Source organism: Ctenocephalides felis, unplaced genomic scaffold (genome assembly GCF_003426905.1).
Source record: "Ctenocephalides felis isolate EL2017-DRISC unplaced genomic scaffold, ASM342690v1 CF-g0.4_SCAFFOLD_03571, whole genome shotgun sequence".
Lineage (NCBI taxonomy): Eukaryota > Metazoa > Arthropoda > Insecta > Siphonaptera > Pulicidae > Ctenocephalides > Ctenocephalides felis.
This window is the reverse complement of record NW_020539725.1, coordinates 55,258,656-55,284,850: the sequence shown is the minus strand read 5'-3', so window position 1 is coordinate 55,284,850 and position 26,195 is coordinate 55,258,656. Positions and strand designations below refer to the sequence as shown.

The 26,195-nt window shown below is 29.6% G+C and overlaps 2 protein-coding genes and 1 pseudogene across 2 annotated transcripts; 2 read left to right on the top strand and 1 right to left on the bottom strand.

Moving 5' to 3' along the window:
- LOC113386809 overlaps nt 1-26,195 on the top strand; it is a 128,481-nt pseudogene that overhangs the window by 74,082 nt on the left and 28,204 nt on the right.
- On the top strand, nt 49-3,290 carry LOC113384752. The gene is made up of 4 exons (XM_026622513.1): nt 49-1,946; nt 2,036-2,557; nt 2,623-2,957; nt 3,042-3,290. The coding sequence occupies exons 1-4, from the start codon at nt 49-51 to the stop codon at nt 3,209-3,211; spliced, it is 2,925 nt and encodes a 974-aa protein (XP_026478298.1). The 3' UTR covers nt 3,212-3,290.
- On the bottom strand, nt 9,307-11,806 carry LOC113386810 (heterogeneous nuclear ribonucleoprotein L-like). Its single transcript, XM_026624567.1, has 6 exons — nt 11,681-11,806; nt 11,336-11,518; nt 11,008-11,132; nt 10,777-10,927; nt 10,476-10,683; nt 9,307-9,482 (listed from the first exon to the last, which is right to left on the bottom strand). Exons 1-6 carry the CDS (start codon nt 11,717-11,719, stop codon nt 9,385-9,387), a joined length of 804 nt encoding a protein of 267 aa, XP_026480352.1. The 5' UTR covers nt 11,720-11,806; the 3' UTR covers nt 9,307-9,384.

Here is a 26,195-nt window from a genome sequence, read left to right as displayed (position 1 = left end):
ATCAAACCAAATGATGATAATTTGAAATTAAGTAACAGAAAATATGCAATGAAATCAGTATTGAATAATTCAAGGATCAATATTGTTGAAGAAAATGTGAGTAGCACAAAAGACAACTCTCTCGACAATCTGCAGGTAAAAACATCTGCTAAAAACAGTATTATTTCAAAAATAAGTACAAATGTTGACCAATCTAAAGATAATGAGGTTTTAAGTGGTAACCTTTTTTCAAGTGTTGAAACATCTACATTTAAATTTAAAGTATCAAAAACTACACAAGTAATTAAATCAGATACAAAAAAAGGTAGCATTGGTGCAGAGCGGAAAACATTTTCTTTAGAAGCAAATACAGAAGATATACAAAATATTAATGATAACATTACTGTGAATACTGAAGATGCTTTGACATTAATTTTCAATCAATGCAATAGAAGACCCAATAAATTGGGGATTGAAAAAACTGCTCTATTAAATAGTAAGGAAAATATTGTCTGCACGTTTGTTAAACCACTTAAATTATTACCAAGGAGTTTTAGAAGAAGTCTAATTTCAAATCCAGAACCAGTTTTATTTTTTCTTAAGGGTTCGTTGGATACACCAAAGATAGTACATAAAGATGTAGGTATACAATGTACACTTATCAAGAACAATAAAGAAACAATTTTAAAACAAACAGCAAATGTTCAAACACAAACAGAAGAAATTCAACTTAATTTTAATAATGTATCATCTTGTAATAAAAATGACACAGAAAATAATTTACACAAGACAGGTTTAGTTAAGGAAATTAATGTATATAAAGATATTAGAAATGAATCTCAAGAACATAATAAAATAGAATATATAGGCTATGACTTAATGTCCAATACATACACAAAGAAATGTAATTCATCACTAAGGGAGAATGCAGAAGACACAGAAGATATTCTTGAAGTAACAAATGACATACATAAAAGATTTAATCAGAAAAGTAAAGAGAAATCATTATCACCAAGTTATGATTTACCAGACGAGACCCTAGTAGCTGAAACAAGCAAACCTGAAATATTATTAGAAAGTGATCAAATTGAAAATGTCATGGGAATTTTGAAAGAAAAATATTCATGCCATGATGATGAATTTGAAGAAACTACAATAAAAAATCAAGGAGACACTTCTAAATCATCTAAAAGAAAACGTGAAGAAAAAGAAATTGATGAGAGGGAAATCAATATTCCAGCAAGTGGAGGAAACACATCTTTTTCTTCTGATTCTGATATACAATCATGTTTACGGCCTGTTAAATCAGTACAACTACCTGACATGTCCGATGACGAAATGGTAATGGATGAAAATATGACGGTTAAGTTTATTTCTATGCAGGATTCAGAGAATGATGACACAAATATTATAAAAAAACGTAAAGTGCAACAATTGATTTCTAGTGGAAGTTCATCAATGAAAGAGAACAAACATAACAATCCACTTGAAGAAGATAGCGAGCCAATGGATTATGATGATATACTATCGACAGTGTTTGCCAATATTGATGCTGAATTAAATACTGGTTCTAAAAAAGTTCAAGACGAAGTTCTAGAAACAAGAAAAGAAAATCCGCATTCTAAAGTTAAGTCTAATACTCCTAACAAGGAATATAGTTCTAATAGAAGTCCTATGAAGCAGATTTTAAGTAAAAACATACAAAAGCCTGCTATTTTGTGTTCATCGACTCCTAAAATTAATAGTAAATCTAACAATAGTGCAGAAAGAAGGTCTTTAGAAATCTCCATAAATACTCTTGATAAAACCGCTGATCTTGATAAAATAGTAAGTGCTATAGAATGCGATTATATGCAGAAAGAATTGGACACTTTGAACCAAACCGATATTCTGAGCGAATTACAGAGAAATATGTGCAGAAGTGAAACAGAAAATGAGAGATCACAGATACCGCAATCACTTTTCAGGTATTTATATATTTGAAATGCATGTCCAGGAAAATCAATAAATGCTAAAATTGTATTTTTTTTTTAAATTAAATAAGTTTCTTTCACAGATCTTCATTAGTAAAACAAGGGCCTTATTCAAAATCAAGAAGGTCATTAATTTACCAAGACTTCAAACAAAACAAATCCCCTCAAATTATGTTCAAATCTCCAAAAGATACATTGAATGAAACCATTAGCACTATAGTGGACTATCCAAAAGAGAACACTGAACCATTTATATCATCATTGAGTAAAACTAATACTGAACCAGTTGAGATGGAAATTTCATCTTCTTTAGAACAACATCAAAATCGAGCTTTAATGCAGCATACATTTGATGTTAGGGAGAAAAATGTAGAAATAGTTGAAAATACTGAAATATCTGAGACAAGGTTAGAACCAGAAATAGACTTTGTGCCAAGTTCCATGGAGACCAAACCAATTTGCTTAGCTTGTAGTTGCTTATTGCAAGATGATATAATCTTAGTGAAAAATTTTGCTGATCAATTCAATCTAAAATTTGTTATGCAATATGAGGACTCAGTGACGCACCTTATTGTAAGAGTGAATAAAGAAAATTGTGCTGAAAGGTAATTATTTGATTACTTATTTTAGGTAAATCTGCGAATCTATATATACATATTTTTATTTTAAGGTCACTAAAATTCATAAATGCTATGGTATCTGGAATATGGGTTCTAAATAAGAACTGGATAAGCGATAGTTTAGCAAAAAAAGAACTTCTTCCAGAATACAAGTACGAAGTATTGGATATCTCATTAGAACCTGGACCAAAAAGAAATCGAATTTCATTACCAAAATCATTGTTCATAAATATTAAAGTTTTTGTGATTGGACCTTTTCATAGCACAAGTGCAGACGAGTTCAAATTGTTATTGAAAAATACTGGAGTTATGATTCAAAACAGTCATATTAGTGCACAAATTGTTGTAATGGATGATGGAGAGCATACTAAAGAAGAAATTGAAGGTATTCTACATCATATTTACATTAGATTTGTAATAATTAAATGTTTAAAATCATTAACTAATTTAATTATTACTTGATTTCTAGAAACCTATAAATATTGCACTAAACCCATAGTTGATATGGGATGGTTCCTGGATTGCATTTGTCGGGGTCGTTTAGTGAAAATAACAGAGCATTTGCTGTTACCCGATATATCAGAAATTGATCTGAAAAACTATCCTTCACAAATATTCCAAGACACAGAACGACTTTAATAGTAGTTGAAGCAGTGCCATTACTGATATTATGATGAACATGAGAGATATATATATATATATGTGAAATATAATGTTATGTGCCACAAATTTTTTAATACGGTTAATGTTTTTAATATATTTTTAACTTCCCGAAGGAGAAGTTTATGTTTTCATCAAAAAATCCGAATCGCTAATTTTATGTTTTCTCGACGTTTCGAGCCATTCTGAATCGAATGAGACCAAATTTGGAAAAAGTATGTGTGTGTGTGTGTGTGTGTGTGTGTGTGTGTGTGTGTATGTGTGTGTGTGTGTGTGTGTGAACAGATTTTTTGCCGTAAATCGACGTTTTCTCCAAAACGGTTGGACCGATTTCAAAAATTTAAAAGCCATTTGATGTATCTCGATGAGGACAATCGTCTCTGAGTTTTGTGCGGCGATCGGCCAAGCCGTTTCTTTGTAAATTGCAGAAAAGTGAAAAATTTTTCGTCCACGTTTTAGCCCGCAATTCTGAATCGATTCTGAAAATTCAAAAACCGTTCGATAGATATTGGTTGGGAATCGTGCTGATTAGTTTTTGGTTAAGATCGGCCGGGCCGTTTTCTTGTAATAAAGTTTTTAAAAAAAAAATTTTGACGATTTTTATGATTATTTTTTTGACGAAAGATACCATAGTTTTCTAGGTCATACTAAAATATTACGGCCCTACGACAACTGGTTCAGCTTTAAAAATTAGTCAAAGTTTGCAAAAATCAGTATGGTCTTTTTGGCATTTGTCAAAATTAGACTTTTGATCGACGTTTTCTCAAAAACGCCTGAACCGATTTTAGAAATTTAAAAGCCATTTGATGTATTTCGGTGAGGACTATCGTTTGTCAGTTTTGTGCAACGATCTGTCAAGCCGTTTCTTTGTAATTCGAAAAAACTTTTCGTCCACATTTAAGCTCATCCTACCGAACCGATTTTGAAAAATCAAAAACTGTTCGAAAGATATCATTTGGGAATGATACTGATTAATTTAGGTGAAAATCTACCGAGCCGTTTTCTTGTAATTAACTGTTGAAAAAAAGTGTTAAATTTTCGTCCACATTTAAGCTCATCCTACCGAACCGATTTTGAAAAATCAAAAACTGTTCGAAAGATATCATTTGGGAATGATACTGATTAATTTTAGGTGAAAATCTACCGAGCCGTTTTCTTGTAATTAACTGTTGAAAAAAAGTGTTAACTTTTCGTCCACATTTAAGCTCATCCTACCGAACCGATTTTGAAAAATCAAAAACTGTTCGAAAGATATCATTTGGGAATGATACTGATTAATTTTAGGTGAAAATCTACCGAGCCGTTTTCTTGTAATTAACTGTTGAAAAAAAGTGTTAAATTTTCGTCCACATTTAAGCTCATCCTACCGAACCGATTTTAAAAATCAAAAACTGTTCGAAAGATATTAGTTGGGAATGATGCTGATTAATTTTATGTGAAAATCTACCGAGCCGTTTTCTTGTAATTAACTGTTGAAAAAAAGTGTTAAATTTTCGTCCACATTTAAGCTCATCCTACCGAACCGATTTTAAAAAATCAAAAACTGTTCGAAAGATATTAGTTGGGAATGATGCTGATTAATTTTATGTGAAAATCTACCGAGCCGTTTTCTTGTAATTAACTGTTGAAAAAAAGTGTTAAATTTTCGTCCACATTTAAGCTCATCCTACCGAACCGATTTTGAAAAATCAAAAACTGTTCGAAAGATATCATTTGGGAATGATACTGATTAATTTTAGGTGAAAATCTACCGAGCCGTTTTCTTGTAATTAACTGTTGAAAAAAAAAATTTAATCCTTCTTTCATGGAACTTTTTTTGGCGATATACATCATGGTGTTATAGAACTTACTGTAATATTACGGCCTTACAACAAGTAGTTTAATTTTAAAAATTCGTCAAACTTTGCTAAAATTATTATCGTTTTTTTTAAAGTAGGATTGATGAAGTATATTATTTACACATTTTTTTGATCAAGTCGATTATTTACACATATCGGGAAGTTCATGTAATTTGCCTCAAGGCTAAATACCAAACCAACTAGTTATTTAAGAAAAATTGTTATGTATAATTTATAATTATATTTTTAAACAAACTGGTATTACTCATCTATATAAATAAAATATATAAAATTTGGAAGAACACTGCATTTTTGATTAGGTAAATGAATTAATGAAAAATTCAGAAAAGAAACTGAATCAAATATCAAAATTGCAAAAGATTATTCAACTATAAACTCATAATTTAATTGTTACACTAAATGAGTTATTAATGTTACTTTTAACTACCTTATTGTTCGAACAGTTAGCATTTTCTAGTTGCTTAAAAGTTCTTCTTAAGGATATCACAACTTCTAATTATAAATAATTATTATTATATATAATTAATTATATATTTATAATTCACTTAAGTGTCATGTGAAATCAAAAAATGTATTTGGTTGTGTAAAAACCTAATTATTATAGTAACAACAAAGAAAATACTGATTTAGAATCTATAGTTTATTTGAACCCGCAGACAAAAAACAAATAATAATAAATAAACAAATGATAAATGGAACAAATTGATTTGTAGTATCACCATAAAATAAAATATAACTAACGCACTTACTAATTTTCAGCTGGCCATCTAAGTAGATTCAATAATTCTAAAATAACTGAAAAACGTCAACTAACTTTAGTAACCACTGTCTTCACAATATATAGCACCTATAACCATTAATTTATTACATTTATGACACTATATCACATGAGAAAATCACTTAAAAGTGATGTTTGTTGCACAAGGCAAATACGAATAATAATAATAAACATTATTGTGTTTATTATTAAGTTTTCCGCCTGCAGTGAAAAGTAAAATCGGAAACGTCAGTTGACAGTGCCGCCAACAAAAAAGAAGTAACAAGTACAAATTAAAAATATTTGAATCACATCGAAGTAAAAACACTCGGAGGCAATCCTAATAAAAAGTGCATCAAGTTATAATTTGTTTATATTTATAATTGAAGTGAATATAATTCAATTGTTGCATATTCTAAAAGTTTATTTTTCGCTCCGGTTTGGAATGTTATATTTGAACTATTTCCCTAATGTTCAGTCTATTGTGTAAACGTACGTTTTGGGTCCACTAGCTTATTCGGAAACAGCGCTTCAAAATGTCGGAAACCAAATCAAGTATGTATAACCTGCAGAATATAATTTTTTTGTTTTAAACAGAGGTATTCTTTAATAATGCAGGGATTAAGTCCCTAATTCTTTAATAATCCAATAAGGGATTAAGTAAAAATAGTATATAAAGACAAATTCTCTCACCTTCTTTGAAAATCAAGCTCTGCTCAAGAATTTTTAAAATTTTTGAAAATTTTTCCATGCTATTTTCATACAAAACTTTGATTGAATTGCGCACTATCTAAAAGTTAATATTAAGAGCTAAAACTTTCAGAAAATTGTTTTTTATCAATTTGGAACCATTTGAGCCCTGGGGAGCAAGTAAATTCGAAAATGTCCATATTAATTAATAAGGACTACCCTAATATATATATATATATATATATATATATATATATATATATTCATGTTTATTCAATATGAAATTCGCTTTCTACAGTTGTATACAACTATTTATTTCATATGTATTGACAGATATGCATACATTGCTAACTATGATAGTTTAATTATTTTTAATAAATTGACTTTTTAGGATATCTTAATAATTTAACAGATATTATTCAGTATATTATAATACTTTTTAGATTTCAGATTTTGGCATTTGTACACAATTCAAATAAAATATTTATTTATATAAATATTACTCTCATTCTTTGATTAAATAAATTAATGGTAGCGTATCAAGAAAGCACTAAATCATAAAACTTACTTTAGAAATATGCATATAAATATTTTCAACAGTACGTATTAATAATTTAATTAAATCACATTTTTAGTGATTTTCATAAACTTATAGCTATTTGTCTATACAGTTATATAATTAAATTCACCTATTCTAATTTTCTAAGATATAATATCAATGCCGCCAACGGTTCATTCATATCAGCATTTTGAGTTTTATTATTTTTAATAATACTAGCTAATGCAAAAACTATATACATAACGAGATTGAAACTAAAAGTTCAAAGAAAGAAAATTTAGCAACATAGGTTTGAAGCGTTCTATTTGATCAGTCGAACAATTGACAAGTTACGCGCATAATATTGTAAAATAGTTTACTCGCAAGTAGAACCTTTGAATTTTAGAATCAAGTTGATTTTTTCTGAGAGCATGTTAACAAATCATTTGAAATAATTTATACTGTATGTTCTTCATTGACAATGTGTTTCATCATTTGTAGTATATATTATTGTAGATAGGTATGCATTGAAAATATTAGCGTTGTAAAAGAGGAATAAAACATGTGTGTAGTGTTGGGTAATGTGTATATTATAAATGTTTAATAGCATGTGTATATGTTGTTACATGTAAAATGTTGACATTTGTGTGTTATATATAGCAAAAATGGAGCCAATAAAGCTCTGAAAATAATTTAAATAAACATGTTAATTATAATAAACCACTATCAATAAACAATAACGTGTTTTGTAAAATATATCACAATATCATCAAAGGGCAGCTTAGATATAATTAATAAATAATTTGTTGAACAGTTTTGATAAAAAAATATAATTTGAACATTTATGATAAAATGAAAAAAATATTTTTAATTATCAATTCAACTTTCATAAAAACTGCATGATACACGTCAACATTATTTACAAATCCACTAATTAGATAAATATTTCTCTTACCGTATTTAATTATAACCTAGGCACAATAATATAATTGACGATTGCCTAGCCTAAAGTTATAATCATACAGCATTAGGATAATTTTACACAAGATAATTAAGACCAGTTTATTATAGACAGCACTACATTTAGGCTAATTTAAATTTATTTAAAATATTGCCCTAATTAAACTTGATTTCATGCGGATGCTTTATTACTTTTGTATTAAAAATAATTCATCAACGCTGTAATAGATAGTTCAATTTAGCAACGTGAATCAACAAGCATTGTTTTTAAATAGCATCCACACTTTTACCTCAAATCAAAGTTTTTAAAAAACATGTATACTGCTATTATTATATAGTACACTATTGCCTAAAGACCACTAATTATTTTTCATCCTACACAAAGATATGATTTTATTATAAACACCGTTTATCTACAATGCACAACAAGTAATTGTAGAATAAAAATAAACATTGGCAAACGTAAATAATCAGCACTTCTCAAAAATTAATAACATTCTTCGAAAAACTTAAAATAATTTTGCAAAATGTAGCACATTTAAAAATACTTTTGAATTTCATGCTGATCCATAAGATTGCAAGTGCTTTAGTATATAAAAAATGGTATATATCGAAATTTGGATATGGATTTTCAGACTATAAATAGTAATTTGTTTCTTGTAACTGCAAGCTTATGAATCCTAATAAAATATTATCTTATAATAAATTAATGTTTTCATAAACATCTTCTATAACTACTTACTAGAGATATGCAACATTACATTGAAATTCGACTTACATTCTAAATATGTCTTTTACTAAATTGGTTGAAGTCGTATAAAACACAAAATATAATCAATTACCATTCTTTAAAAGAATGTTGAGTTTTCAAAGTCAATTAATTTTGCAATAAAATATAGAAGTAATCAATAACATTTGAATCACATAACTTGTCAATTACATTTAACTTTGCAGTGTTGTACATTATTAATATATAGATGATATTTGTAAACTTTGGACCATTCAATTCAGTGGAATTGCAAAATCATATATATAAACAACTATTAAATTTGTCAAAAAAAAATTATTTTGTGCTAAAATACAACTCCACATTTTTTAATACTTACAATTATATTTTATACCAATATGAAAGGTATATAGGTAAAGTCATGCAATGTAAAAAGGAATATTTTTCAAAAGAATATATGGGAAAACTTTTTTCCAAGGTTTCATTTGACATTTTTTTATTAAAATAAATATTAAGTAAGCTATTCTTCATATGTCATGCCTACTGGTCCCAAAGATGGTGTCTACTTGAACGAATCTTCTTTTCACTTGGGACTTAATTGTAAAGAATAGGTTGTACGATTCATTTCATATCTTTAGACTGCATATCGTCTAACCAGCCCGAAGAGATATTGCGAGATGAAGAGAAGCATAATTTCATTGTGAAAGGGAATTTGGTACCTGGAAGGAAATAGTCACAAATTTATTTCAAGAAGCACAGTAAACATGATTTATTAAGAAATATTTAATAATATTTTCTTAATCGGCGTATCGTTTTTCCCAGTCAAAATTAAAGAATCTTATGTTGTGTATTATTTGGGGAAACCCATTCATTTTTTATTATGGTGATGGATAGTACTCCCCTAGATCAGGTCTGTAAACTGAGTTAAAATCCAACTCGAGTCAAGGAATCATGGTATGAGAGATTTCGCATTGTCATTGGGAAAAGTATGTGTGTGTATGTATGTGAACAGATTTTTTAAATTTGTAAATCGACGTTTTCTCCAAAACGTCAGGGCCGATTTCAAAAATTTAATAGCCATTCGATGCACCTCGATGAGGACTATTGTTTGTCAGTTTTGTGCGACGATCGGTCAAGCCGTTTCTTTATAAATAGCAGAAAAGTGAAAAAATTTTCGTCCACGTTTTAGCCCGCAATTCTGAATCGATTTTAAAAACTCAAAAACTGTTCGAAGAATATTAGTTGGGAAAAATACTGATTAGGTTTAGGTGAAAATCTACCGACCCGTTTTCTTGTAATTGAATGTTAAAAAAAAATAGGCCGATTTTTATGGAACTTTTATTGGAGATATATATCATGGTCTTATAGAACTTACTGAAATATTACGGCCCTACGACAAGTAGTTTTTTTTTTAAATTCATCAAAGTTTGAGAAAATAAGTAGTTTGTTAAAATGTTAAAATTAAAATTAGACGATTTACTTGGTATAACGACGTGTCGATTATTTACACATATCGGGGAGTTCACGGAACTTGCCTCAAGGCAAAATACCAATACCAACTATAAATTCAAGTGCGAATTGATATCACTAGTGCATGATATCAGGCTATCGAGAGCGGGGGGTTCGACCTCGTCCACACGAGGCAGTGCGTTTAACCGTTAGGCCATGGAACACCTTATTTATTATATATACATATTGCTATTTATAAATACCTTCACCGTCGACCGCGGCGTGATTGCAGGCCATGATGGCTTGTACTGCTTCGGCAATTGTGGCGAACTCTAACAATCCACTTGATGAGCGTTCGCTCTTGCTTGGGAACATTTTTATCGATACTGGTCGTGGCACGTCATAGGTTGTGAAAACTTCGAGAATTGTACTCTCTTTTACATTTGGCGGTGTGTTGAAGAAGTGCAAGATCTGAAACAAGTAGGAAATTAAGCCAATTCAGTCGAAAGCTATTAGAGTTAAATTTAAAATACTGATATTGTCATAAATTGTTGATCTTCGTACCTTGCTTGGAGGCTGAATGCGATTTTTGCTCGCTTGTGCAATGTTCAAGAATCTGTTGTTCTTATTATTGGAGTAATCTTTGAAGCTTGGAGTTTTGTCAAATACAGGGAAAGGATTTGTCACTTCAGATATAAACGCCTGTTTTGAAAATCTGTAAAAGAATAAAAAAAATAGTGTAATTAACTTTAGTTATTAGCTTATGTACCGAAAAGAATTTAATGAAATACTTACGCCACTTGGAGCTTATTTTCTTCGTTTACTTGAACGTTATTTAAGTGCATGATGCATCTTTCTACGGATACTGCGTCACCCATTTGTACCATGACAGTACCTTCCTTTGATTTCAAGAATTTGACCTGAACATAATATAAATTCATTTGATGAAAATTCTGATTCAAATATTTTGCAATATTTATAAGTTATACGTCTGTTCTATCGAAGCACCGGTAAGACTTTCATGGTTATTGATTTTTCAGTTGCAAATCAATATCCTATTGACTTAGCTATGTTCATTTAAAGTCAGTATTAACAATAAAATTGATCCACAAATAATACTTACGCGCATTACATTTCCGTATAGACACATTATGTTAAAAACACTATCTGTATTGTGTCTTTTGGCATCCACACCGTAAACCATCATGACACTGCCATTTGGACCACCACCGGCTCCTTGATATGGTGGTAAGCCAACCATGCCCCCAACTCCTGGGCGGACCATTCCTCCGTTTTGTGGTGGGTCCTGAAATTAAAGCAAAATTTGAGACCTGTTAGAATGATATAGTCTGCTATAATAGGGTTTTCTTTTTTCAACAAATGGACCAATAAGGTGCATTATCGATAATAAAGATAGCTATATTCTCACTCTAAGTTTATTTAACTTTTTTAAATTTATTAAACTTGCCTTCATTAGCGGACCCCCGCCAGCACCGCCTCCAGCCATAAGAGCACCATTTCCGCCGCCTCCTCCACGGTTAAATCCAGCATCGCCGTAACCACCTTCGGGATATGGTGGAAAACCGCCATCGTCAAAACGTTCGTATCCGAAATCTGTAAAAAATCATGAAACTATTGATAATGACATAATTACACATAATTCAAAGATTGAAACTAATCATGCTAATTAAAAAAAATCTCAATTCTTTATTGCTAGATGATGGATTCGTACGTGTTCATGTCCACATGAGGTACACGATTAGCAATATATATTTCAGTACTAATTCTGAATAAAAAAGATTTCTCGTCGATGATGACTGCTTGTATTTCTATACACCAGACACAGTCGCAATACGACCAATTACCGTAATTGGTGATGGTGCTTCATCAAACAAAACCTACTGGACGCAGCGCACAGGATTGTTAGACCGGCATATCAGATGCTGACGAGTTTGCTCTCTGAATGCATTATGTATATAGAAATGGGGCTGAAGGTTTAAGAAATTTATACAAAATATATTGAACAAAAGACCAGCCACTAGAACAACAAATCAGAAGTAGGTGTAAGTGCCATTTTGCATTGAAACAAACTGTAAAAAAAACATGATCCATAGGAATTGATTGAAGATTTAGCAACTTTTACAATTGTGACTATAATTTATTTTAACACGGCCCAATCTTCCAAACTTCAAAGAATTTTTATAATTAAACTACTTTTCGTGGCCTATAATATTTTAGAAAATTGGTTAGGACCATGATCTCTGCCATCATAAGGGTGACGACAATTTTATTCAACAATTATTTGCAAAGAAACGCCCCGGCTGATCTTTAAACAAACTAAACCCATTGATGGCTATTCGCTATGACTTCTAGATGGGTATTCTATAATAAATAGGTATTACTATCAGCTCTCCAATTAGTAAACTGATGCCAACATACGGGTGCCTATAGAACAAATACCGCTGCAGATGATATTTAACCGCGGTTTACGCACCATGCTATTTGTAAATGATTCTCTATACGCCGGTTTGAATAACATTCGGGATACAATGTTGCAAATACATATGAGAATGCAGCTGAGTGCACACTATGTGATCCGTTTAATTGATTATCCAATTATTTTTACTATGCATTTACTACTATTATACAACTATTTATACTAATTAGATCAGATGTTGATTGTGAAAGTCATTGAAATTCATTTCCTTTTCTAATCGACGGAACAACAAACTTTAGTAATTACTGTAGTTATCATAATTGAGACTAATGTGAACTGATTTGAGTATTTTGAATTGAACTTGTGGATCACGTGTTGTTTCGTGCATTTTTAGAAGACGCCGTATTGACATCCGTTTTAATTTGAAATAAAAGCCTTTCAAGCAGTACCCCAAAAAAGTTAAAAATATAATTCCAAAAGAACAACAATTGAGTTGCCTTCGATTGAAAAATATATTGAATCTATAATAGATTAACCATTGGGTTGTTTCGCAATAGACTGTAGTGAAAATAATCATCCTTCAACAAATTCTTTAAATCAGGGTGACATAAGTACTTTTATATATCCATAAATTTGTGAAATTTCTTAAAGGCGCATCAAAGATAATACTGTCAAATTAGTTGTCTCTACCTCATGGGCGAGTCACACAGGGCGACACACAAATTTGGAAGCAATTTTGTGATAAATTAAAGTATTCCACAAAACTATTTGTAAATAAGTACATCTACCATAAAACGTACAGAACTAAAAGTACATCTGTTTATCTACAAAATTTTCAGTGAAAAAAGAGCTCAACTTGTTTTTTCTTTCTAAGTAGATTTTAATAAACAACTTAAATTCTAGTAAAACTAAAAATGAGGTAATTTGCGTACACATAACTTCTGCATTAGTCATCATCATTAAGCAATGCATTAGTGCTTAAATATTTAAATTTTCTAGGAAACCTGATTCAAATTGGCTGATTTAAGAGTAACTGCACTTTTGTGCTATTTTATATCGGCGGCTTTAGATCAACAAACAAAATGTCATCCACATTATAGGCAAATGGCTGCGGTTTACGACAAATAGTTTTATTGTGGTTTACCAAAGCTAACTATTGTTTTAATGTGGTTTGTGTCTAGACAAAATAGACCTATTGTTACACATTAATAAAATATTTTTATAGCTACGTTCTTAAGATTATTTCCGCACTAGTGCACATAAGATAACTCCTATTCGAGATTTGCCAATCTTCCAATAACAAAAGTAAAATTAACAATAATGAACTATTTAGAACCAAAAGCTTCTAAAAAATGGTACTGAGTTGGGAGCTTCTTAATATTCGCCAGTATAAACAAGTTCCGTATAAAGCCAGTCACAAGTTGAATAGGGCTCAACCATAGGTAGAACAACTGGACTTAAACAGAGGTTCCGGATTCGATCCTCCTTATGGCAGCCTGTTGCCAAGCAGTAGTGACTATGGTTTCCACTTGGAAATGTAGATCTGGTATTGCTGTATCAATAAATATTCCCAAGCCATTTTCTTCATTCTTATTTAATCATTACTTCACTAATATTTTGTCTTCAAATGTCAACTCCAATTAGCAACAGTTTTATCCCCTTGAAGCAAATTCTTCGATGGACGCGTTGAAAGTGCACGCGTCAGAACAAAATAAGCATCGCAGACGCTTATTTTTAATTTTAATTATTCGAATATGTGCGCAGAAACGCCCAAGTGCTTAATGTATTACCGCCATGAATCAAAAGAGACATTGTCTGTTTTCTTTGACGATGAATAATCTATCTCGTTTTGACTTGTGTGCGTGTAATTAACGATTGAGCTATTAAAAATTGGCAACTGCGATTTTGCTAGACGACACTTCATGCTGTCGGAATTAGAAGTTGAGCTAAATATATAATATAAGCGCTTAAGAATGCCGAGCAAAAAAGTTGATATTATTTACGCCAAATGTAATCTCAAACACGATCGAAGAAATAGGCAATCGGGATTAAACATTATTTCAGCAAAAGAAAATGAGAGATTTTTAATTATATAGACATATTGGCACTTTACTAAGAATTCAAAAACGAATTCAATCCGGGGTAAAACTTTAAAATGGCTGTATGGTTTGGGCCAGTCTTAGTCTTGAAAAATTTGTGCTAATCAATAGGTTGTGGGAAGGGTGAGATATTATTTCAAAACCGCGTATAAACTTTACATTTTTAATTTGAAATTTTTTGTAGAAGCGTATTTTAAATGAAACAATGGACTCATACGTCAAATGTCAAATGGTTTTGCTAGATGATTTTCAATTACATTTAATAAGAGGCATAATGTAATAAAAAAAATTCATGCAATCTTCACATCACATGTAACTCTAAGGTAATCTTGGCTTCGTGTGTAGGCCTTTCATATAACAAATTTATCACATCTCGATAATTATTAAACAAGTCTACATTATATAAAAGTGTATGTTGCAACGATAGGAGAATATGTATAGAAATAAGCTCTAAATAGAATAGATTATAAACCAATTAAAATTGATCTCGTTCAGAAAATCTCATCGTTGTTTTTGAATTGAATCGATTAACGAGTTTTTGTAAAGAAAATAAAACAAGATGTGCTTATGCTTTAAGTGGCTGTTAGCAGCATGAAATTATCTATGAAAATAGTAATAGGATTAACACTTTTTTGTTATTTCCTTGGTCTTTGCAATTTAGGATTTAGCTACTCACAATACTCGTAATTTTTGTTCTTCTTAACTTTATATAAATTCCGTAATATTGTCATTTTGCTCGACCGGGATTCGATCTGAGTATCTGTAGTTAATAGAACGATATTCATAATAATATACACTGAAGTTTTAATAGTAGTCAAAAGATTACCAACCCAATGAAAACTTAATATCCATGAAAATAGTAATGGGATTACAAATACATTGCCAATTTTTTAGGTGATTCTGCTATTTGTATTCAGTACTTGATCGGGATTCGATCCGAGAACCCTTGTAGTTAGAAGCATGATATTGATAATAATATAACTGAAGTAGTTATAGTAGTTATAAGATGATCATATCATAAAACTTAATGAAAACTTAAGATCCAGAAAATAGTAATGGAATTACAACAAAAACATTTTTTTCACAGATAGTCATATTACTATCTGTATACAGTACTCGATCGGGATTCTATCCGAGAACCCTCGTAGTTCGAAGCATAATATTGATAATAATATACACTGAATTTGTTGCATAAAACTTAATGAGAATTTAATATTCATGAAAATAGTAATTGAATTGAAAACATTTTAAAAAAATCTTAGTATTAGTTCAGTCATTCAGTAGTTTTATTTTAGAAGTTTTCTGGGAGTTATGAAAATTGGTGATTTTATAGATTTTGATGTGATTTTTAAGAATTTCAACTTTGTGACCTCGAATTTTTGCCGTTGCCGCCGATATAGTGACAAAATTGCATCAAAAATAAGTTTTTTAATGATATCTCCTTTTCGACTCATGTTACAACAAAATAACTATATACTGTAACTAGACAAAATTTTCTATAATTTATTCAATAACTGTAATTTTCAATCAGAAATTTTGAATCTAACTTCTCAATCAGAATGGAAAAAATCCGCAGTTTAGCATATATAGTAGAATAGGAACAATTATACATAATTTAATTTCATTGAATATGACATATTATAAACTTTGGTTTAGAATGCAATTTTTGCATTAATTTGCAACAGTATAAAATTACAATTGAATTAAATATTGTTTAGACTTTAGAAAAGGCTAACATCTGATTCATATTTCGATATGTTTTTGAGGTGAAATTATCAACAGTAATATTTGTTATGAACATACTGATTAAAATTAAAAAAAGTATTAGGATTGGACAACCCTTAATAATTATAGATTGTATTTTGTTGAGAAAAATGTAAACTTTTTCTTCAAGCTCAAAAATCTGAACTAAAATTATGTAAAAAATATTCAATGACTGAACGTCGAATAAAAAATGATTGAGTTGCTAAAACGGTTATAAAAAAATAGGAGTTGGTGATAAAAAGTAAGAAGTTTGGGTGGTATGTATTTTATAGCACCACATTATGAAAAAATAATGAAGAAAACAAAATAAATAAACAAAATATTCCAATTTATACTAATAAAAAATAAAAAAAATGGTTCTAATGTAAATTTCTAGTAGAATAATAAAAGAGTCATAAAATCTTCAATCTTTTCCTATCGATTTTCCAAAGTTTTATATATCCTTTGCCCATTGCATAACATAGATATTGAAATAGAAAAAGTTACGACCGAAGTCGAAGTCGATGTGCCTAATCCAAGTCACATTTCAAGTATTGACTCGATGTCCGCGCTGTCCATTTGTCTTATTGTTATTTTTCACTTGATTGACACGTGACAGTGGAAAGAATTTTGTTGATAAATTTATTTTTGAAATAACTCAAAACAAAATTAGAAACATGAAACCAAAAAACAGGAAAACAGGAGCAATATCAATTTGGATAGGTAATACAGAGCATTAGGTAAAATCGATGCCTATAGGAATAGAGTTATATTTCACTGATTATTTTCTCCAGTAGACAAAACTTAATGTTTTTTTAAGAAGAGAATTCTAATTTCCAAATTACTACTACAAGCTCTATTAATGTGACTACTAGAAATTTCAAAAATAATGACACAGAAGATAATTAATTCAACGTTATTAAATCCATAAATATTTACAATCCATACTTTATACTTAATAATAACATTGGAATTTTTTTTTTTATCAAGAATTGAGATAATCGAACGACAACGCCAGCTAGATATCACTTGTGATGAAATAGTATTTATATTTATAATATACATCAACAAGTATTTTAATTTTAGCAAATCACAACATTTCTTATTGCACCACGATACCCACTTCTGGAATGTTTTAATAAATGGCATATATGCATGGTAAAATCTGTGTGAAATTTATCACGGGAAATGAACGAGCAAAATTTCACAACATGAATATGATTTAGGATGTAAATTTAAATATAAATAGTATCATACATATGTGTACAACCAGTGACGTAGCTTTGCATTGAGGGGGCTCATAACCAACATTCCTAGTAGATTCTCATCGGATTCTTACTAGAATCAATTCCAGATTCAACTATGTGGACAAGATTTTTATAAGTTGCGTACTATATTCTCACCAGGATTTTATGGTGTTATCACCAGAATCTTCTTAATTTTCTATGAATAAACCTAAACCTTTCCTTCCTGTGCAGTAGTTACAACTGCTGAGTGATGAAGCATATTTATATTATAATTTTAATTTTGTTGATCTATTTGTTCTACACTGCACAAACAAATCAAAATAATTAGAAATAGCATGTAGAATATTAATGTTCAAGTTCAGATTTTCCAATAGTTTCCCAAAGCATAAACTTCGTAAATTGTCCTAGTTCCGTACTATTAAATTCTACTAGTTTTAGAAGTAAGTTTGAACGCTTTCCTTAATGAACGCGTTAAATGTACAATATAACTTGTAATGTATTTATTATTTAATATGTTTCATACATAATTACAACTTATAAAGCGTACATGCTAATTCAAGCTTCTGAGAATATTTTAATTAATTCCGTTAACATTTGCATTTGAATACAGACTCGAGGGAGCGATATAGTTCCATCTTGGATTCGGAACATATAGTATAAGCTTACACTATTTTCCTAAAATCTTTGGTTTTCAATTATTTCTATAGAGGGTGTCTCAAAACTCAACGTCAAGCTGAAATAGTATTGATCATACTATCATAAATAAAATTAAAAAAAAAAAATATCGCACGTAGTTTGAAAATTATGGGCTTTTAAGTGCAACCTAAAGCTATGGTGAAAATGTGATCACTTTTCGGTTATTGTGTTAAATTTTTATTAATTGAATTTTTATTAAATGAAGTAATTGCTGATTAATAAATTCTTTAATATTTGTTCACACAGGGGATTATATTAAACAAAGCCTAAACAAATACAAGTTTTTGCAACTTCACTCATCATGTAATTGTGTTTGAAGAACTTCATGTAATTAAAATTAACATACATTCATTGACTGCTTGTATTTTTTTAAATTTTTTTACATTTTCGCTGGCGATATAATCTCGTTCTATGAACAGCTATAATATCTTTCTAGCCTAAAAATATTTTCCATTTTAATAACTTCAAAGATTTATAGAAACTACAAATAATACAGAAATAATTTCTGATCAATAAACTTACGTTTAGTTCACGGAACAAATGTTTAATTTGTTTTATTATTTTCAAGTGCAATCTAAAGCTTTAGTAAAAATGTGAAATTTTTTCAGTTATTGTAGTAAATATTTATTCATTTCATTAATTCAAGCTTTGGATCCGTAATCGTAAATAACATTTCCAAAACCACAGTCAAAAATACTGACACAATTGCCCAAAGATTATGAGAATAAAGATTTTTTGTTGAACTATGTATTTAAAATTTTCAAAATGGGTCAACTGTGATCAATTGTGGCAAGTTTCATCAAGAGTTGGCGCATTTAGTCGAGATTGTAAAATGATAATTTATTTAAAAAATGTGAACCTAAAAATAACATGATAATGGCTAACGTATTTCTTTCACATTAATAAATCAATTAATTTAATATATCGTAAAAAAAATTATTTTATGTTTCACGCATTCAGAGCAACAAGTTGAAAAGCATTTTTCCAGCCACTTCAAGTTCAAATTTCCAATTCATCACAAATTCATCGCGAAATGAATTTAAATCCAATTACAAAATACAGAGATCGCCCCTGAGAACATTTCAATTAAATTTATTTAATTACATAACTTTTTGTACAGATGTACGTATTGCTAGCGCTGATTGCGGTTCGGATAGTAATTCCAGCCAGAGTTTGAGAGCAGAATGAAAATTGAAAATTACTAGCAGAATACAACGGACGTGGAACCAATATCCGGTCATCTGATGTTATCTGGCATCAAGTCGGAAAAGGTTTTCAGTAAACAATTTCAGCCTGGAATCAATTAGAGATGCATCAGTTGGAGGAAAGAACTGCTAAACCCACGCTCCAAATTGAAATGGAAAATTGTTAGATGTGGAAAAATATCACAAAAACATTTTTTTGGAGATAATAGGGTATGTTAAATATCCTAAATGAAAAACAAATGAAAAACTGAGCATTTTTTAATTTTTCTCGGCACCGAAATTTACAAAACTGTCGTAATACCAATAATTTGGACCTACGACATCGAAATTTGGGGACGCACCTACAAATCAAATATTAATATGAATCAAAAACATAATAGACATCCATCTAGAAGTCCAGCCCACCAAACCGAATTGAAAATTAGACAATCATCTCATTAAGTATTAATGAAATTATATGCTTAACACGTTTGCGGACGTGAATGCTATAGCATCCATTTTCATTGTAATGCAGAATGACATGAATGCTATAGCATTCAATTTATAAAACCAATTATTAAGAATTTGATTTTATATAATCCTACGTTTTTTGTAATTTTCCGTGGAACAGATTTGAACTTTTTTTTTACAAAGAAGCTTGGTGGGGGATTGTCGCGCAATACTGACCATAGATAGTCCTTATCAAGATACATCGAATGGTTTTAAAAAATTTGAAATCGTTCTAGCACTTTTTGAGAAAACGTCGACTAAAGGTTAATAATCTTTTCCCAAATATGGTCTCATTCGATACAGAATGATTTTTAAATGTCGAGAAAAAACAAACTTCTTCAAAAAGTTGAATAACTCAATTTTTGAGGCCAAAAAAATATAATATATAAGCAATAATTATATTCATTTACATATTGAAATTATTGTTTATCATAGTTTATTTCTTCTATTTCTATTATTCAGTGTGAACAAAACATGTTAATTAATTTTAATTAAATGATCTTATAAGAAAATTTATTTCCATTTGTTTATTAATTATATAGTGAAGGCCAAGCCGCCAAACTCAAAAAGCAAACACAAAGCCTTTGTAATGAAAAGGGTCGAAGCCATTAACGAACAAAAGTGGGTTTGCATTTGTGATTCTGAAGCCTTAATAAGTGGGCAACGGAAATAATGCAATTATAATAACCGTGTTGTTATAAATAATAAATATCTCATTCAATGTTGAGTTTATATTGTCTTGAATTAGATGGTCACCAAAACAATATATTTTGAGGTTAAATTTGTCATAAATGCAATTAATTATTATAGGCACAACTATAATATCAGATCATCTTGTCATTAATACAAATATCGTAATCACTTTTAAGGCGTTGAAAATGCAAATGCAAACTTAATATTAACACGTTCGCGGAGTTTCAGCAAAGTACAGCAAAAATTGGTAGTGGCAGGCAGATTATCATACTTTTATGCGTTTATGCGATGAATGCTATAGCATCCACGTCAAGTATTATGCTTCGGTTGTACGCAATATGCTTTCCCAATTTAATTACCTAAGGAATCAGTTAGTCATTACCTTGAAAATGCAACTCATATCTAGTCTAACAACTAAATGTTATCTCGACGTTTCATGTCATTCTAAATCATTTGAGTCGAAGAAAATGTGTGTATGAAAGTGTGCCACAATTGTTCCTGATTATATATCTTGACTAAATGATGCACTATTTTACATAATCTATTACTCTATAAGTTTCACTTCACATGAGGTTGTATAACATCATATCATTCATGAAGAATTTTACGACCTATGGAAAAACTTAAACATTTAAAACTTGAACACCATGATTCACATGAAACATTTAATAAAATTTATAATCCAAGAAGGCGTTAATTCTATTAAAAAGTAGAAGGAATGACGACGCGAGCATGAAACATCCAAGAGATAAAAATACTCCGGAGAATGAGAACGTCGGCATTTTGCGACGATCATCATTTGCATAATTAGATTTAAATTATTTTATATGCGCGCGAGTTCATGGAGATGTGCGTGTACGAAGGAAGCTTTCGTAAACGATATTAGAGAAATTATTTCGAATTGTTTCAAAATTCAATTTTAACGTCGACACCAAATTTACATTGATGCAATATAAATAAAGTCGGAACATGAATTATAAAATTAGAACTTTATACGTAATTTGTTACATCTACTATACGGGGTTTCCCAGAACTCAACGTCAAGCCGGAACGAGGTGAAGTACCTATGTATCGTAACTATCATGAAAAAAATTAAAAAATTCTTTTATCTTATGTAGTTTAAAGATTATGAGCTTTTAAGTGCAACCTAGAGCTTTGGTGAAAATATGACCATTCTATGGTTAGTCTGGTTCATTTTCATTAACCCTTTCCACTCGCGAATTCCTGGAGTTATATGGATTTTGCCGCCAAAGCTGGGGCATCCGAGTGGAAAGGGTTAATTTTGATCATATAAGCTTTGGATCTTTCTCACAAATAAATATACATGTAAATTAACTGAATGTACTGTGTGTATATTTTGCTCAGAACAATAAAACAAAAAAAAAGCTTTGGATCCGTAAGCGTAAATAACATTTCTAGGACCACGATCGAAAATAAGGACGTAATTTTGATGGACTTTTCATTGAATTTTGAAAATTGGTCAACTTTAAGAGGTTCTTTAAAAAATGCTCTAAAGTATGTTGACAAGTTGTAAATAGTAAAATACTTGATAGTATCATAAAAAAAATTCGAGTAAAAAATAAAAACCTAAAAATAACATGATTTTTCTAGTGCATTTCACACACATTTAATTATATCCAAAACTTCTTATATCCAAAAAACTTCTTATATCCAAAAATGAACAAAAGTAATAAAAATTAATCACAATAACAGAAAAATGGTTATAATTTTTCGAACTACGTAACATATTTTTTTCAATTTTTTTTCATGATGGTTAATGATTAATACTGTTACCCCGTTTTAGTTTCACATTGAATTCTGGGATATCCTATATATATAAAAGAAATAGGGATAAAGAAATGTTCTACGAGAAGCAAACTTGTAGAAATTGAATCATGATATTCTGTTATATTTCCTCAATATCAGAGCTTTTCGATACAACATAATTTTGTATAAAACATGTCAATAATTAGATATCTTCAGTTTTACATAATACTATAACAATAAATTTTGATACTATTCATCTGTATCAATTTTTGATTCAAGTAAATTAACAGAATTTTGCACTACTGATTTTTAAATTTTATCCAGTGCTATAATTTAATTTGTAAAAGCCCCCAAAACATAAATTAATAATTATAATTAAATTAAAAATATATATAGGACGTATAAAAATTCAACATTTAAAATTGAATATTTAAAACCTTGCTTTTAATTAATTTCCGAGTTTTATTGATGGTAATTTCGATTGACATTTTTACAAAACATGAAAAACAATTATTGAATCGTTTTAATTTGTATTTATATTCATATTCAATTTGTTTTCCATTTGAAGTATAAATACGCATTAGTTATTAATTAAAATATTAATCGATTATATACTAATGTGCATTCATAATAAAATAGTGCACCAAATTACGTATATGAAAAGTTCTAATTAAAATTTGATTAAAAACACAACATTCGGGAATATAATTTAATTATATAGTGCACTTGAAACTCACACGAATTGAAATGCTGGGGAAGCAATTGCTGGGTTTTCTGCGGAAAACTTGAACTCATCTCAAGACATCCAAACTACATTGAGATATTAGACATGCTTCGTTCAATTATTATTTTAACAAGATTAATAGAATTTAATTAATTTACTGATTGAGTAATTATAGTGCTTTTTTTATAACCTCCCCATGATGATTTTAATTGAATTTTCATATTTGCTGATGTTAGTCCAAACGGAAAATGCATTTTAGTAATGGATAGTAGGCAATTTAGATGTACATCAGCAATGAAGAGTTTATTGGTCAATTGCTTTTTTTTCAGTTTGACGTTGGTTGAAAGATGGAAAATCAAATAAAAAATTGTCATATTTTGCTTCTTATAATTCTTTCATTTGCTAGTTATGTTTAAGGTGAAGAAGCCTTAAAATGACACTGTCCAAATTAGTTTGCCAAGTTTCGTTGTTGATTTTTCACTCAAAGATGAAAATCTCTCTAGTCTTCCAGTGGAAGTTGATTACAAAGGAATTGCTTACTTTTACTCTTACCATTGAACCGAACGAAAAAGAAGAAAAGTAACTTGAATAGGTAAATCGAAATGGTAATTTACTTCATTATTTGGATTACACCTTTTGATTACTTTTTGGTTCGATTTTTACAAATCTCCTTGAATGGTAAACAATAGAATGATTATGATGGTGCCAAATTAAACCTAATTTAGTTTTTTGCTAATAAAAACCAAAAGTTTTACGAAAGTCATGGATCAAATTTTCACTTTGTATTTTACTTTACAATTACTCTAATTATGAAAAAATAATAATAATTGTGCTTCAACACCAGTCATATATAATTTGTATCGACATAGAAACTTTCATCTGACAAGTAAATAAAATAATCGTTCAACGTAAACTGTGACATTGTAAGATTAAAATTATGAACAATGAATTTACTACAAAAGATCAAATAAGAATATAAGAGGCACCTTAATATTACGCTTATGATGCTTTCCCGGCAATAAAAACGCCATAAAAGTCATTCGCCTGGCATTCGTCCAACACGAAATATTTTGCTCTAGGTCAGTTCGCATTAATTCAAGGATGGGTGCCAAAACAATTTATACAAGAAAAATAATCAAACTGGATTCGTCGAATAATAATAATAAAATTCGCACGTGAAAATAAATACAAGAAGTACAAAAAATAAATATTAGCTAAGAGTTATGTATTTTGTAAAAGAAAAGTTGTACTACTATAAATAAACCAAGACAATCGAAAATTGCATTTAACATAAAATAAAAAAGGTTCTCGAGATCATTACCTTGTACCTCCATAAATTTCCATTTTCCAGTAGAAATTAATCCGATCGATAACAAGAGCCAAGGAAGCTTAATATACTACTGCATCATTCCAATTTGCAAAGAAACCTATTATTCTTAGAACTATCAAAAGTTCTATTATTGTGCAAGAGAAATGTCTTATTTATTTACGAATAAAACGAATCGCTGCTGCAACTGTAGTGCTCTCTATGTAATACAATATAAGAAACGACATTGTTAGACGCCCCGAAACAAGCAAGAACATCTATCATAGAATTGTGTAACAATAATGATGAAGGATAAATGCTTGACTGGATTTTTCAAAAATGGATTGAAAAATGTAATAGACAGAGTTGTTCATCTCCATCATTTACATTATGAACTATTCTATCATAAAAAATTATTATGATAATTAATATTTTATGCAATATTGACCTTACGTTTTTCCTAAGAGACAAGTACAAATACAATTACTACAAATTCATAAATTCGTTGCATAGAAAGAAAGAAAGAATGGCACTATTTAGAAGGAAAGTATAATTAAAAGATAGAATCACAGCATTCTAGATCCTCCCCCCTTGAAGCAATGACCGCGAGGACAAGGAGAAAGAGAAAAGCGAAGGTTTAAGTCGGTGTTATACCCATTATATATATTAATAATATTATTGGAATCAATCAATCAATGTTACTGTAATTTTTAAACCTTTTTTGAGTATTTTGAATGGTTTAGAAGAAATCTATTTCGCTTTCTCAAACTCTATCATTGACCGCCCAACCTTGATTTAGTTCCTAAAAATAGTTCCTCGATAATTTGATTAAAATAAATGTTAACTGCATGTATGACATAAGTATTTATGGAATATTTGTTCGAACGCCATGACAACCTTAATTAAAGCTGATACCTGTTTACAAATTTTAGACTATATTTCTCAAATATAAGAAACCAAATATCATTAAACACTATGAATTCCAGAAAATTTATATACGATTTTCGAGAACAAGGATCTAATAAAGAAGCAAGCCAATTTAAATATTTTACGTCTGTTGGCGATAGCGACGATACACAAATTTTGAAAACATCCAATAAATACTGTCCATCATTACTGTACAAAAATTATTAATGGAATTATAAATCAACTTTTATATAAAAATATAGTGCCAGTAAATCAAAATCTATTTGACGTTTACACTCTGATTAATAGGCATTGAATGAATTATTATGATCATAACATGTCATATAAAAAGTAATTAATATAATTATATAGCTAACACATAATTAATATCACACTGTTTGAAATGGAAGGAAATATGTATTTAGTATACATTTTTATTTTTTGAGAGGATCAAAAGAGAATTATTCTATTTATGGAATAGGTTGTGAGTTCTAAAAACATTCTATCAGCAAACTGTCAAAATGTCAGGCGCCCTTCTTCGCGGGATTTAAAAAAAGTATCTAATATCTAATACATGATTTTTTTTGAAAACTGGAATAAATATTATTTACAGATAAAGCATATTTATATTTAGAAATGATACAGAGCATAAAGCACGCAGGGCTATTTAT

Bases quoted from the DNA above. Each gene is read 5' to 3' on its own strand.
- LOC113384752 (XM_026622513.1), top strand. From the start codon at position 49: ATGAAATCAGTATTGAATAATTCAAGGATCAATATTGTTGAAGAAAAT. The intron at 2,558-2,622 runs GTAATTATTTGA...TTTTATTTTAAG, and splicing joins AAAGAAAATTGTGCTGAAAG to GTCACTAAAATTCATAAATG. The intron at 2,958-3,041 runs GTATTCTACATC...CTTGATTTCTAG, and splicing joins TACTAAAGAAGAAATTGAAG to AAACCTATAAATATTGCACT.
- LOC113386810 (XM_026624567.1), bottom strand. From the start codon at position 11,719: ATGGCTGGAGGCGGTGCTGGCGGGGGTCCGCTAATGAAG. The intron at 11,133-11,335 runs GTAAGTATTATT...TATTATGTTCAG, and splicing joins TATACGGAAATGTAATGCGC to GTCAAATTCTTGAAATCAAA. The intron at 10,684-10,776 runs GTACGAAGATCA...TACTTGTTTCAG, and splicing joins GCATTCAGCCTCCAAGCAAG to ATCTTGCACTTCTTCAACAC.